Source organism: Equus quagga, chromosome 2 (genome assembly GCF_021613505.1).
Source record: "Equus quagga isolate Etosha38 chromosome 2, UCLA_HA_Equagga_1.0, whole genome shotgun sequence".
Lineage (NCBI taxonomy): Eukaryota > Metazoa > Chordata > Mammalia > Perissodactyla > Equidae > Equus > Equus quagga.
Genome location: NC_060268.1, coordinates 63808090 through 63824047, shown reverse-complemented (window position 1 = coordinate 63824047; position 15958 = coordinate 63808090). Strand labels below are relative to the sequence as shown.

General features: G+C 36.2%; 1 protein-coding gene across 2 annotated transcripts in view; it reads right to left on the bottom strand.

Moving 5' to 3' along the window:
• LOC124232348 (leucine-rich repeat-containing protein 49-like) overlaps window positions 1–15958 on the bottom strand; it is a 136219-nt gene that overhangs the window by 98761 nt on the left and 21500 nt on the right. For both annotated transcript variants that reach the window (XM_046649303.1, XM_046649311.1), the window contains exon 8: window positions 12709–12852. In XM_046649303.1, coding sequence (XP_046505259.1) covers window positions 12709–12852 — 144 coding nt within the window. The remainder of the gene's footprint in view (window positions 1–12708; window positions 12853–15958) is intronic.

Genomic DNA, 15958 nt, shown 5'->3' with positions numbered 1-15958 from the left:
ATCTGGTCTCTAGAAATAAGAAGTCACAGCCAAATCGAAAGCCCTCTCTGTACTCTTGGGGACTCTCTTCTCCCACATTCCTCCTGGAATCTACTTGAGATATTTCTGGACACAAGCATTGTTTGCTGACATCCAACTGGGAGAAACTGAGAAGCGGTAGCCTGGATCTCCATTGAATCAAGGCATCTTAAAAAGAATTGTCCCTTTGAATTCCAGCCTGCCACCTTCAGAGACTACAGAAACCTTTCAAGACATAATTTTTTGCTATTAAAACATAAACTCACATTACATCAGGCTATAATTTGTGAGAAAAGGTTTTTTAAAGTTTGTCTTATTAAATTATAACGTTTTGTATTTATCTTCATTTATGTAACAAAATTTTACCAGAAGTCTTTATCAAATTTTCAAAATCATAAACTGTCATTATCTGGCAGAGCCATAAAAAGATATTCCCAACAAACTGAAAAAATAAAAATCAGAATTCAACTACATATGTTCCTATTACCACTTTAGTAGACACCCTTTCCAGAACTTTAAAAAGCAAAATAATTACCCACAATCATTTTTGCTCCAAAATTCATTTCTATAAGAAAATCATAAATTTTCTTTAATTCTTCTAGCAATTCTGAGATATACTTTGTAATGAAGTTCTGGCATTACAATAAACAAAAGAAAAACATATTTATCATATCATTTATCTATGCATGAGTTATTTACAGAAAAACAAAGACTTATTGAAAGCTACTAGAAGATGGCTCCTCTAACATGAAAGAGTAAACCAAAGATGGAGATATGTAAGATCCAGGAAGTAGATTCACCGTCAGAGGGAGGCAACAACAAATCCAAGAATAACATCTCCATAGCAGGCCTGAGAGTAACCAGTCTATGTGAGAGACAGAGGACAGAGGGTCTAGAAAGGGCATCTCCAAGCGCAGGAAATGAAACAGATAGATTACCTGACATCTTTGCCCATATGAAGAGAAATTTTACAGTTCTGTTGGGGAGTTTGGACATTAATTAATGGTAAATTGAACCTTCAATTAATGGGGGGAAATGAGACAGTCATTAATGCCAGAAAAGAAAAGTTGAATACCATGGTCCAATATTCACTTTGAAAAGCTCATCTTGCTATGCCAGACAATCCTAATCTACGATCTCATAAATTCATCCATCTGAATCAAGCCTCTGCACTGAAAGACCCACCTTAAACCAGACCCCAAAGAAATCTCAAAAATAAATACCCTTCCTTTTCCCTCAAAGACATTACTAAGACTATGTCAAGGCAGTGTGTTCTTCTTGCCAGTAATAATCTCAGCTTTTTTTTTTTTTTTTTAAAGATTTTATTTTTTCCTTTTTCTCCCCAAAGCCCCCCAGTACATAGTTGTATATTCTTCGTTGTGGGTCCTTCTAGTTGTAGCATGTGGGATGCTGCCTCAGCGTGGTTTGATGAGCAGTGCCATGTCCGTGCCCAGGATTCGAACCAACGAAACACTGGGCCGCCTGCAGCGGAGCGCACAGACTTAACCACTCAGCCACGGGGCCAGCCCCTAATCTCAGCTTTTTTTAATCAGCTGGTGGTATTTTGGGGGAGCTAGCATTTGATAATCTGCTTATCCAAAAAGTACAATATAATTATTTTATAATGATGGGGAAAGGAGAATTGGGGGTTTAAGGGTAATGTAAGAAAGCTAAAGCCTCATAGCTTTGAGAAAAAGTCAGCACATTTATTTCACTGTCAAGCGTTAAACCCTCCCGACGAGACTTCTCCTGAAGTAACTGTTTCACAGGCAGAGAAACCACTGCAAAGAAGCATTAATGTTAACATATCTAAGATGAGAAAAAAAGATGAAAGAAATTATTTACATATAGGAGAATATTTATAGCTCATCTGTTAGTAATCTGCTCATAGTCTCAAATTAATTATATTTAGCAAAACACAATTCTGAGAATCACATTTAAAACATTTTGTGAAGTAAGATTGAAAACCATTTTATCTATTTTTAAATGTAATTCTTTAAAAATAGGGAAATAAAACTACTCACTACAAGAGTATTGAGAGGATTATAATTCTTTTTCAAAAGAATACTGACTTGCCATTTGGGAAACATGCTGTCCTACTCTGTTCAGATACAGTTTTCCATATTCCTAAACTTCACAAAAGAATGAAATGAGTCAGCAACCTGACCATGTGTGAAACATCTACCACTGGAGCTATTTTTAGAGCAGCCTCCTGCAGAGGAATAAGGCAGAAGAGGTGAAGAGGCAGAGGCTTTGGCATGCATCAAGCAGGACAAAGATGACGAGAATAAAATCATAGCTACTCCCATTGTCAGCTGTGCTGTCATATAAAAAAGTCAGAGTAAAAATATAGAAGGGTAATTATTTTAATTTTGAGAACTAGAAACAGATTTATTAACAAAGTATTGAGTAATTTTGAAAAAAACAAAGAAAAAAGTACTCCTTTTTATAAAAAGGTTTATTAAATTAATTCCAAAATAACTACTTGCTATAGTCATCACTTTGTGACACAGACATGTATTAAATGAGAAATAGCATGTGTAAGCCATCATATCAACAACTCTAGTTGGACATTTAAATGTCAATGAAAAAAGTCCTTATCTGGCTTTGTTACCCAAAGGCATTAATATGCATATCTGCTTTTTATATTTGCTCACTACCCATTACATGGAAACAGCTATCAGTCACTAGCTGCAAGCTACTCTTCCAGTCTGATTTTCTTCCACATACTGTTACAATCCTCCACAAAAAAGAAAATAAAAGGGAACTAAAAACCACACTACTAAGCAAGCACTAATACTCTAACTACAGAGATTTCCAGTCTTTACAATCTAGGTTAGCTAGATTTAAATGCCATCAGGAAAAAAGAGAATAAGCGTCAATTTCATAATCATAGGCCTCTCCTCACCTGAATCTGCAGTTCAAATTTACACTGCATGCATGATCTAACAAGATTCCTCAGAAAAAATGATCTTTGGCATTCATGCCCCTAACACTCCTGGTAAAATTCTCTGGAAAGACACAAACTGAACGCAGGCTTTACAGCATTATAACTATCCCAAACTACTAACCGTTGAAGAAAAGAATAGCATGAGCAAGAGTCAGCAGAAACTTCAGGTAGCAAATGTAGAACTGCCAAAAAATTAAGAAAATACAATAATTTGATAAAGACTATGGAATAGCTATGCTTAAAATTATTAGAGGAATAAAAGAAACCAAAACATAAGAAAAAAATACAATAGTATAAAGAAAGAAACCTGGGCATTTATGAAAAAAAATCCATGCAGAACTTCTAGAAGCAAAAAATTATGGTCATTATTAAAAACTCAATGGATGGCCTGAAAATGAGATTAAACAAAACTAAGGAGTGAGTTAGTGAACTGGAAGATGGCAATAAAGAAGTAAAAAGAATGCAGAAATATAGCAGAGAGAAATAAGAATGATGAAATTTTAAGAAACAAAGGCTAGAAGAAGAAGGTCCATACTATACCTAGTAGGTGTTTAAGGAGTAGAAAGAGAAGAAATGGGAGGAGGCAATGTTTGAAAATATAAAGACTCAGAATGTTCCCATAATTAATAAAAGATATGAGCCTGCAGATTCAGAAAACATAAATATTAGGTATGCTAATAAAATTACCATATTTAATCAAATCTGATACCATCTTACAATTATTTTATGCAACACTTGGTGAAAATAAACTTATGATTAACCAACAATAAAATAATCTATCACTTAGAATTTTTATTTCATTATTACCAAAAGAGCTCTTTTAGATTTACTTAACCATATTTTTTTTACCAAATATCATTCTTATGCATACATACAAAGTAAATTAAATAAAATAAATTTATCAAATAAGTGAATTCTCAAAATATCTCCACTTACTGTAAAGCTAGAGTAGTTCAACAGCACAGTTTGGCATAATGGTAGACAAATAGACGGAACAGAATAGAAGATTCACAAAAAGATTCATTTGATTATTACTCAATTTCAACAAAGACCTCAATTCAGTTCAATAGGGAAAGCAAGGTCTTTTCAATAAAAGGTGATGGAGCAAATAAATATCCCTATGTGGGAAAAATGAACCATGACCCCTACCTTCCACCATACCCAAAATTTAATTATAGATGGATCACAGACCTAAAATGAAAGGAAATCTATATGTCTTCTGGAAGCAAACAGAGAACATATTCGTGATATTGGGATAGGCAAAGATTTCTTGGATAGGACAAAAAAGGCACTAAGGATAAAAGAAAACAATTGATAAACTATACTTTACTAAAATGTAAAGCTCCTACATATCAAAAACATTGTTAAGAAAGCAAAAAGGCAAGCTATACAGGAAATATACATCAAACAAAGGACCTGAATCTAGAATAAAGATATACTACAACTCAATGATAAAAAGATAAACAACCCAATTTTTCTTAAACTGGCAAGAGACTGAACTGATACTTCACAAAACGATACGTCAGAATGACCAGTCAGCACTTGAAAAGATGCTCTATATAATTAGTCATCAAGGAGCTACAAATTAAAATCACAATGAGAATACCATAGAGTCACTGAAATTATAGACTGTCAATGCCAAATGCTGGCAAAGACATGGAGCAATTAGAACTCTCATTTATTGCTAGTGGTAGTGTAAAGTGGTATAATCATTTTGTAAAACTCTTCGGCAGTTTCTAATAAACTTAGATAGCTACCTACCTTATGGCTCAATAATGACACTCCTATGTACTTACCTAAGAGAAATAAGAGCATGTCTGCCAAAATAAACATATCAATAAAAGACTACAAGAATAGTCATAGCAGTTTTATTTGTAAGAGTCAAAAACTGGAAATAATCACAATGCCTGTGAACAGAAGAATGAAAAAGCAAACTGTATTATATTTATACAATGGATACAATGCAGCAATTAAAAAGAACACACATTATAAAAAAACATTATCCAAAAGATACAATGTTTTTTCATTCTTCTGTTCAGAGGCATTCATAAGTAGAAGATAAAAACAACAACAAACACACACATAGCAACAGACATTGGACTGGTGATTACCAGAGGGGAAGTGGGGTGGGAGGGGGACGAAAGTGGTGATTAGGCACGTGTGTGTGTGTGTGTGTGTGGTGATGGATTGTAATGAGTCTTTGGGTGGTGAACATGTTGTAATCTACACAGAAATTAGAGAAATTGAAATATATAATGATGTAAACCTGAAATTTATATAATGTTATAAACTACCGTTACAACAATAAAAAAAGAATTAAAAAAAAAAGAAAAACCACCGATACATACAACAAAATGGATGAATACCAAAACATTATGTTTAGTACACACAAAAAACATACTTTATATATATATATCCTTTATAAAAAGTTCAAAAACAGGCAAAATTAATCCATGGGGATAGAAGTTGGAAAACCTCTGGGGCGGGGAAAGGCATTGACTGGAAAGGGGCACAAGGAACTTTCTGGAGTGATAGAAATGTTTTCTGTCTTGATCTGGGTGGTAGCCAAATGAAAGTACACTTGCATTAAAAAAAGTTATTAAACTGTACAGTTAAGATTTTTGCAATGTACTGTATCTAAATTGTACCTCAATAAAGTTTGGAGGAAAAGTCTTCACATTTAGAGTTCAGCTTTTGAAGCATTCCTTAACTAATAAAGTCTATGCTTTTCACACAGTATTGTCTTCTGTGCCATCAAGAACATTGGTGATGGGGCATAGTGGTTAAGTTCGCACACTCCACTTCGGCAGCCTGGAGTTAGCGGGCTCGGATTCTGGGTGTGGACCTACACACGACTCATCAAGCCATGCTACGGAGGCATCCCACATACAAAATGGAGGAAGATTGGCACAGATGTTAGGTCAGGGCCAATCTTCCTCACACACACACAAAAGACCATTGGTGAAGCAGTATGCCCTAAAAATGTGCTTTAAGATTGTTGTCTATGGGGCCTGCGCTGTGGCTGAGCGGAAGTTTGCCTGCTCTGCTTTGGTGGCCGGGGCTCACCAGTCCAGATCCAGGGCATGGACCTACACATGGCTCATCAAGCCATGCTGTGGCGGCATCCCACATAGAAGAACTAGAATGACCTACAATTAGGATATACAACGATGTACTGGGGCTTTGGGGAGGGGAAAAAAAAAGAGAGAGGATGGAGGAGTGCAGAGTAGATTAGAAAATAAAAGGGGACTGGCCTGGTGGCATAGTGATTAAGTTCACATGCTCTGCTTTGGCAGCCCTAGGTTCAAGGTTTGGATCCTGGGTGCAGACCTAGCAGCACTCGTCAAGCCGTGCCATGGCAGCAGCCCCATAAAATAGAGGAAGATTGGCATAGATGTTAGCTCAGCAACAATCTTCCTCAAGCAAAAAGAGGAAGATTGGCAACAGATGTTAGCTCAGGACCGATCTTACACATACACACACAAAAGGTTGTTGTCTACAGGATTTTCTTCTGAGCTACTGACACCCTATCTGATGTTTTGATATTGTTAAGATAAAGAAACACTAGTGCTATGGTCTGAATGTCTGTGTCTGCCCCAAATCCCTATGTTGAAATCCTAACCCCCATCATGGTATTAGAGGTAGGGCCTTTGGGAGGTGCTTAAGTCATGAGGGTAGAGCCCTGATGAATGGCATTAGTGCCCTTATAAAGAGACTCCCCAGAGAGCTCTAGCCCCTTCCACCATGTGAGGACACAGTGAAAGGGCACCAGCTATGGACTAGGAAGAGGGCCCTCACAGAATGCAACCATGCTGGCACCTTGATCTTGACTTACCAGACTCCAGAGCAGTGACAAATTTCTGTCGTTTATAAGCTACCCAGTCTGTGGTATTTTGTTATGGCAGCCCAAATGGACTAAGACACCAGCATGGATTATTCACACAGCTTCTTGACACTTTGACATTTCTTTCACTCACTCCAAGGAGTTTGCTGAACGTCTCCTGCCTTCAGCTGCATTGCTTGGCATGTGATAGGCAACCTCTCTGAAGCTATCTTAGTAACAAAATGTAACACAGCTTCATCTATACATGGTTGTCTTCCTTTTAAAGTATTTGATTGTTAATAAGCAAAAAATGTGGAATTGCAGTCATTCCTCCAATGAAAAATATATTTCACTAATACTAAAAGTAGGTCTTTGCTGTTTGATTTCCATGCCTTCGTGAATAATGTTTCATTTCAAAGTCAAATCATGGTGTAATCTTTTAAAATACATTTTGAACACTGATTAAATTCAAAACATGTAGTACCAACAATTGAAATGACTACAGTATAAACAGTTAGAGCCAAGTTCACATATATTCAGGCAATGAAATTGCTGTAGCCTGTCCAACAGTGATTTTAGATGTCATAGATGTAAGACATGTCCAGACTTCAGAGTTGTTTGAAATATGGAAAAATGTGTCTCAATTGGTGAAATATGGTAGTTCCACATCATATACACACCTTAGTATGGGAGAAAAAGAACTGTCAACCAAGTCAAACATCAGTAATGAATAAAAGCAAAACAAACACATTATTAGACAAATTGAGACAGCTTCCTACCACGAGAGGTAGTAAAATACTCTACTTAAAAAAAAAGTTTCTAAAGTTTTCTAAGTTATATCTTTTGGGAGGAGTGGTGAACCCAAACAAACATGTGGGTGAATCCAAATAAGCATCAACTGAAAACAACAGCAACTAAAATATCTAATTTGTGGAACAGAAAGACAAAAAGAAAATACTAGACAAAAAAAATGTGTAAAATTGGAGGGGCTTACTAGATTAAATGTTTTCAAGGTCCTTATTTGAGAAGAGGGTAGAGATGTACACTAACTCTATAATTTAAGTCAAGCATGTATTTTAAAATGTTAAAGAGTACCCATTAAAGTGAATAAGAAAGAGCAGAGAAAATAAGGCACAAGAAAAAAAAAGTACAGGAAAAGCAAGACAAATAGAAAGAATGAAATAACATCAAAGTGATAAATCTAAATATGTCAGTAATCACAATTAGTACAATAGAATAAAGTTTCTGGTTGAAAGACAGATTCTCAGATTATAAGTGAAAAGAGGAATTGTGCATTCTTTATAAGAAAAAGGTTGATAAAGAATACTTAATATGATTCACTGAGAAGCACTCAGCATCACTTGTGGTGATATTCCTGCCAAAAGTGCACAAGCTGAATCTAATCATGAGGAAACATCATTAGATAAGCCCAAATTGAGGGACAGTCTACAAAATAATAAACCAATACTATTCCAAAATGTCAATGTCATAAAATAAAAGGAAAGATTCAGGTACTCTTCCAGATTAAAGAAGACTAGCGAGACAGAAGAACTGAATGCAAAGCATGATCTTGAATTTTCTTTTGCAATAAGGGACACTATTGAGAAGACTGGGAAAATCTGAATGGGATCTATAGATTAGATAAATAGCATCATATCAATGTTAATTTCCTGGTTTTGATCATTGTAATTTGGTTATATAAGAGAATTCCTTGTTTTTAGGAAATACACACTGAAGTATGTGGAGACAAAAGGGCATCATGTCTGCAACTTACTCTTAAACAGTTCAGGAAAAAAAAAACATATATATACATAGAGAGAGAGAGACTGGTAGACATAAAGTGAAGGGAAAAAAGAGAATGACTTTGAGAGGCTAAATCAATGTACTAAAATGTTATCATTTAAGTAACCTGGGAGGAGGGTACTGGGAATTCTTTATACTATTATTGCAACATTTTCTGAAATTATGTCAAAATTAAAAATTACAAAAAGGTTGGGGCCGGCCCAGTGGTGCAACAGTTAAGTGCACACATTCCGCTTCAGCAGCCTGGGGTTCAGCGGTTCAGCTCCCGGGTGTGGACATGGCACCGTTTCACAAGCCATGCTGTGGCAGGCATCCCACATACAAAGTAGAGGAAGATGGGCACGGATGTGAGCTCAGGGCCAGTCTTCCTTAGCAAGAAGAGGAGTATTGGCAGCAGAGGTTAGCTCAGGGCTAATCTTCCTCAAAAAAAAAAAAAAATCACAAAAAAGTTAATGAATAAAAAAGATATACCAGGGGGCTGGCCCCGTGGCCCAGTGGTTAAGTTCGCACACTCCGAGTTGGCTGCCCAGGGTTTCACCGGTTCAGATCCTGGGCACGGACTCAGCATCGCTCATTAAGCCATGCTGAGGCGGCGTCCCACATAGCAGAACTAGAAAGACCTACAACTGGAATATACAACTATGTACTGGGGAGCTTTGGGGAGAAGAAGGAAAAAAAAGAGGAAGATTAGCAACAGATGTTAGCTCAGGACCAATCTTTAAAGAAAAAAGATATACTAGGGGAAAAAAAACAAAAGAAAGCTGATCTTAACATTAGACTAAATAAATAACAACAAAAAATTGAAAATGCCATGATTGTCCATAAATAAAAGAATATTTAATTACAATCATACAAGGGAATAATACATAATTAAAATTAGTGATCTAGAGCTACAAGTATCAACATAGATAAATCTCAGCAGAATGTTGAGAAAAGCAACTTACAGAAGATACGTACAGTATGATACCATTTACAGAATATTTAAAAGGATGCAAGAAAATTATTTCATATTGTTTAGGGATACATACATATATGGGAAAAGGAAACAGACACGCATAGGAATAAACACCAAATTCAGAATTGTGGTAACCTCTGCGAAGGAGGGAGGGAATGTGATGGGGGAGGGTTACACAAGAGGCTTCACCGGTATTTGAAAGACAACAGGAAAATTGAAAGGCTTTTATTTGTTAAGTTGATTGCTGGATATACAAATGTTGGTAACATTATTTCCTGATCTTTTAAGAGTGTCTGAAATGTTTAGTAATTTTTAACAGGGAAATATATAAACTAAAAAGATATCTGGTTTGAAATTTACAAAATTTCCAAGAAAAAGATTGGTGAATTTAACTACAACAAACAAACAGTAACTTTTCTACATCAAAAACATCAGAGAAGGTTTCTAATAAGATGATGAAGTAGGTAAGGTATTTGTTTCATCTCCTTCCCAAGATTCAGTGGGTGAAGCAGAAAAAAAAAAACACAAAATGAGTAAATCCACGAAAATGCTAAAAACAAGAGTTATCATTAACAGACTGGCATTTTTGGTGAATTTCAGGAAGTTGGAAAACAGATAGGATCTTGTTGGAGATAACTGTGAACAGAGAAAACTGCAGCTTAAAACTAGCAGGAGAGACGCTGCGCTGCAAAGGCAGCAGTTCTGTCTGACAGAATGCCATCTCACTCCATGCTCAGGGTTAACACGTACAAAGAGCAGGCGTGGACTGCGGCTAACTGTGGGCAATCAAGCAGATGTGTAATTAAATGTCCGTCTACTCAACAGCTATTCCTGGAACACCAACAAACCCATCCTACTCCCAGCCCACTCCCACCCCTGCCATGCACACACAGACCAGCTGGCTGAAGAAACCCCCAGCTGGAGCCTCAGGATCTGCTCTCTAAACAAAATAGAGCATCTGTCAAAGAAGGATGGAGAGTGCGGGTGTTTTATCTATGGAGATGATTAATAACTGGCCACAGTAGAACCAGAGGGGAAAAAGGAATGGCAGTATTACCTGGCACAAAAGCTACTGAAGCCCTTCTACTCCCAAAAGTAAAGTCTTTCCTATTTTGGCAACTACAGAGCGAGCCTGCCTTTTCCCTTCCACTTACTCTAAAGGGAAGTCTGCCAATGTGTGGGATTTAAAAACTTACACAAAGCTAGTCATCATTCCAGGGAGAGACCTTATGGTTAAAAAAACCTATTCAACTGCACAAGAGACCCAGCCACTACTTAACATGGTCCTTCATTTAAGGATTACCAGCCATTGAGGAAAATCAAAACCATGGAAGAAAAAAAAAGGAAAAAGAAAGAGTGTGATAACTGACCCTGGAGAAAAGAAAAGATGATGAAAAAAAAAAGAATCTTCAAATTTAAAAGTCTCTTGGCTCTTTTAAGAAAAGGATGCTTTGAAAAAGAAACAAACAAGAGTTGAGTAAAGTTTCTTATTTATCCTTAAATGTATACTCACAATTTCCTGTAAATTAATATACATGATACTTATCATTATCATGATAATCATATATGTATAATACTTATCACTAAATCTTTTTAGCTTTTAGAAATTAATGCAATTTCTTCTTCCATAAAATGTTTATTACTGCTTAAACGATACCAGTAATGATTAGACATAATACTCAATGGGAAATTCAGTAAGCAATTTCTTCTATATGCATTTTGAATTTTCCAAATGAAAGACAAAATATAGACAGGGATATGCTAGAGCCTATAAATTTCTGTACCCTACCCTACCAAAGCTTTTTGGATTCTCACTATACCCAAATCTTAAGGTCAGGTTAAGTCCAGCCTGAGCAGTTCCTAGAGACTCAGCAATGAAACAGATTAACTCAGTCTGGATGTCTTCTAAAATAAACAAGCCATTTGCAGTATTTAAATCCAATCTGGGGATGGCATGATAAAATTTAGAGGTTCTGGAATAAATCCATGTCTTGGCGAAGGTTCTGAAATTATCTCAACCTCCTAAAAAATATGAGCACTACTTGGCTCAGATTTTCTGGGAAAACTTCAAAATGAAACCAGCCTGTACAATGAGGCCTAGATATAACGCATCATCTGTCCCCCAACCTTTTCAAGGGTACCACTTACAGTTATACTTAATTATTTACTAAGGAACTCAAAGTCTTGAAAAAGTTCAGAGTTATATTGTGCCTTTAAAAGTGCTTAAATGATATCCAGAGAGAACCTAATGAAGTTTTTTATTGCATATAAACAAAGGAAACTTGTTAAAAGAACAAATAACATTCTTACAAATCATTAGAAGTCGTCCTTGCCTGTATCATATCACACAGCTAAAAGTTGTATTTCTAGTGCTCTTCACATATGCACAAGTCAAAAATACCTGAGCACCAAGCTGTTACTTAGTTGCTGAACTTGAGCATAACTATAAATCTAATGAAGCTTATCTTCAGAGTTCTAGAGTCGCCTTTCTGTGGTTTTGCCCCCACAATGCTAACTCTTGTCCTCCTGCTCACATGCCAGTTCTCTACCATCTTTAAGTCTTTTTTCAGAGTCAACAAGCAAAAAGGACCCTACAGATAATCTAGCCCAAATGCCCTTATTTTAGTGAACAGTAAACTGAGGCTTAAGAGTTAAAGTGATCTAGCGAAGGTCACACAGCTCATGAAAGATGAAGCTGAGACCAGAACTAGGCCTCTGAAGCCCTATGCAATGCTCTTTCTGCTAAACCAAGTTGCCTCTTTAAAAACTGCAAGGGATATGATATTTATGCATGTTTTCACAGCGCTCAAGCTCTCCTCTCTGTGCCTTTCTCCTCTTGGTGCAACAATTAATCAACTTTCAGTCACCAATAACCTTCTTTCTTATTAAAACACCCAGGACAAAACAGGAAAGGATTCAGTGTTCATTTACACTAGCTGATTCATTTACTCATACTTCTATACCCTTTCTAATGGAAAACATGTTAACACTTCCCAAATCAAAATATTATAAAGCTTAATAATTATATCCACAATTTAAATTCAGAAAAAACTAAATTACCTTTGATTCTTACTTTGCATAAAGCAATGCTATAACATTTATTTCATTTCCTTAAAAGAAAAGCCAGGGATCACATATTGATTCTACTTTAATACTCACCACAAAAGTGATTTGATTATGTCTCAGGTTAAGTTCAGTTAGTGAGTCCAGCCCATTAAGATTATCAACATGACTTAAAAGGTTTCTGGCAAGATTTAAAACTCTCAAGTCACACAAATGACTGACATTTTCGATTTTAGAAATCTGTTAAAAAATGAGGAAGGGATGATTAGCAGCCATAAATCTCAGACATGCATGTTATAAAAACCCTAAAAATAAAAGATAGAGTCATTGGATTCACTGACAGGTTTATATGAAGACATTTAAAAATCTATTTCTATTTCCTCTATTGTAGATAACATGAAGTCATTTAACTTGTGAAAATTAACTAAAGAAACATATTTTATAATTTGAAAATAGTACATATTTGAAGCAAATTTTATCCAGTAATCAACAAGTCCGTCGTTTGGGACCTCTCTAAGTGCCCAATACTGTGCCAAGTCCCATGAAGATAACAAGAAGTATACATACTACTTGCCAAACAGAAACTTACTATGAGCCCAAGGCATAAGCTCACAATGTTTTGACCAAGCAATTCTGTCCTCTGAGAGAAGCAAGGAAAAGGAATGATACTAAGTTTCCCTTGTTAATTCCATTTATACTGCAGGATCCTGAGAGCAGTCAAGAGTCTGAATGGAAATAACTCAAGGATCTAGGATCCCCAGTAGAGGGTGATATTCTTTATTAGTGGAAATGTTTAAGAGAAGGGACAGGGGCCGGCCTGGTGGTGCAGCAGTTAAGGGAGCATGTTCTGCTTCGGTGGCCTGGGCTTCGCAGGTTCGGATCCCGGGTACGGACATGGCACTGCTTGGCAAGCCATGCTGTGGTAGGCGTCCCACATATAAAGTAGAGGAAGATGGGCACGGATGTTAGCTCAGGGCCAGTCTTCCTCAGAAAAAAAGAGGAGGATTGGCAGCAGTTAGCTCAGGGCTAATCTTCCTCCAAAAAAAAAAAAAGAGAGAGGGGACAGATAGATAATGTTTAGTCAGGTAGACATTAACTGTTTAGAACGAGAGGACTTGAATCATGGAATATGCACATGTACATAAGCACTGAACTGCAGCAGAGGAGCTAGAGTTTCACAGCAAGGTCAGGATAAGCAAAAGCTATACCCATGAAGTGATGAGACCTCAACAGGATTTTAAGCCCCACTATTGTACTATTGTAATATAGCAAGCATAGCACAATGGGATGAGTTTCTACGTGACACAGAAGTAGAGGTCCTTTTGGGGAGCTTCATCAACCTTTTAATGTAATGTAATTAAGTAACAATGAGTCATACACATAACACTTTTTCCTCTGAACATTAAAAATAAACTGCAAAATCACTAGAGATTAATTTTCTATGTATTGCCATCACACATATGTATTATTTGAAATTTTTCATTTAACAATTCAAAGCAGATGTTAGCTAACAGAATTTTTTTAGTTTTATAATCCAGTTTCTATGTTGTTGTTTTGACCTTACCTTACATTCAAGAAATATCATCTAGATTCTATCCAGGTTTGAGAAGGGAAACCCAAGTATGTTTATTATAAATTCAATAATACATAAAGGTAACATCTGACCATGCTTTAAAATTTGTCCTAAGATTTTTGGCCTAACTAATGTAAAATGACAATAAATTAAACAAAAAATTGTAAAAGAAGAAACAAGGTTATCAGTATTTTCAGATGACAGAACTGTATAACAAGACATGGACAAAAACATTTCAAAACTAAATAGGTGATGTAATCTGAAACGTATGGAATCAGCAAAAGGCAAAATAGACACTGTAGAAAATGAGTAATGTCAGCACAGGCTTGAGAAATTCTCCTGAAATACTAAGAAAAAATAGAGATCAGAGGAATAAAAGATAAGATGGGGATACGAAAGACAAACAACATAGATATAACAAACATAAATGGAAAAGCAATATTTAAATAAATAAAACTTTCCTGAGCTCAAGAAAGATATAAATATACAGGATGAAGGGGCACAATTGTTGTATAACCTGAATAGGGTGTTTTCTCCCTTCTGCAAATAATCCTGGGGCTTTTCTTTTAGAAAACTACCTCTCTCCAATTCCATTTGGTCCTGGTGGGACTTACAATTAGAATGCCTACATTTTAGAGTTACCCTTTAGTTTGGTAACTCTGAAAAGAAACATTGTTAATGTTAAATCTAATATACAGGTATCAACCCGTAATTTTAAAAAAAAAATCACTAGTGATATTGTTGGGCATCTTGGTTTGCAATCAGATAGGCTGGAATCATATATAACATCTCTGACAGAATAAAGTCTGTTACTTGTCACAGCCATAGACAAAGTCACAAGAATAGAGTAAACGATAGAAACTTTAAGCAAAGGGCGGTGTAGGGTGAGAGCATGGTTCTTGATTAGTTAATAAACTTCACAGCAAGACGAAGAGTTGATGGGAATGTTTGGAAGCCCAATCATGGGTCATACTGATCAGAGAGAGGGTCCCAAGTCAGACTGCAGAGTTTCCTAATACATACAGGAAAGCTGGATTTTCCAGTCTTAGCTTTGTGTATAAGAGTAACCAGACTGCTCTGTCTAAACAAAGACAACCTTCCTACTCAACAATACTGACAGAGCGAATGTCTGCTTTCAGGGAAGCAACCACAGAAAGGGCAAGCTCTCCCTGAAGGAAAAGATATCACTGAAAGAACAGATTCTTTTCGAAGCACAAGCGTTACCGAGAGAACAAATTCTGGTAGATCAAAAAAAATCTAGGTCAGAAATTGGGAGTCACCCTCCCAGATTCCTCTGTATACTTCGCTACTCATGTATTAACAAATGCTAAATCTTGATGTTTCTACTCTTTAAATATTTATTCAATCTGTCCCCCTATTATTATCCCTATTGCTACTACTTCCGTTCAAGCCACTATCACTTCTCACCAGGATTATCGGATTAGTCTCTCAGCTGTTGTCTGTCTCGTTTTACCTCCCTCCATCTCTTTCCATTCCTCAATCTATTTCTTGAACACTATCATCGTTCCTCAGAATGTCTTCACATCCATAAATCAATTTTATTTAATTTCAAAATATACAAGTATCATTTTTATTTCCAATGGAAGTAAATTCAAAGACAAAAAATTCACTTAATTTTCTCTTAGTTTTTTAGCTACCTGACCCTTTTTTTTAGAGTTGGACATTGTTTCATCTTCAATAGTTTATCTCCTGACTTTTTAGAAGCTTAAGGTCACCAAGTCTGTCTTCGCTTTGAAATACTCCAAATTTTTG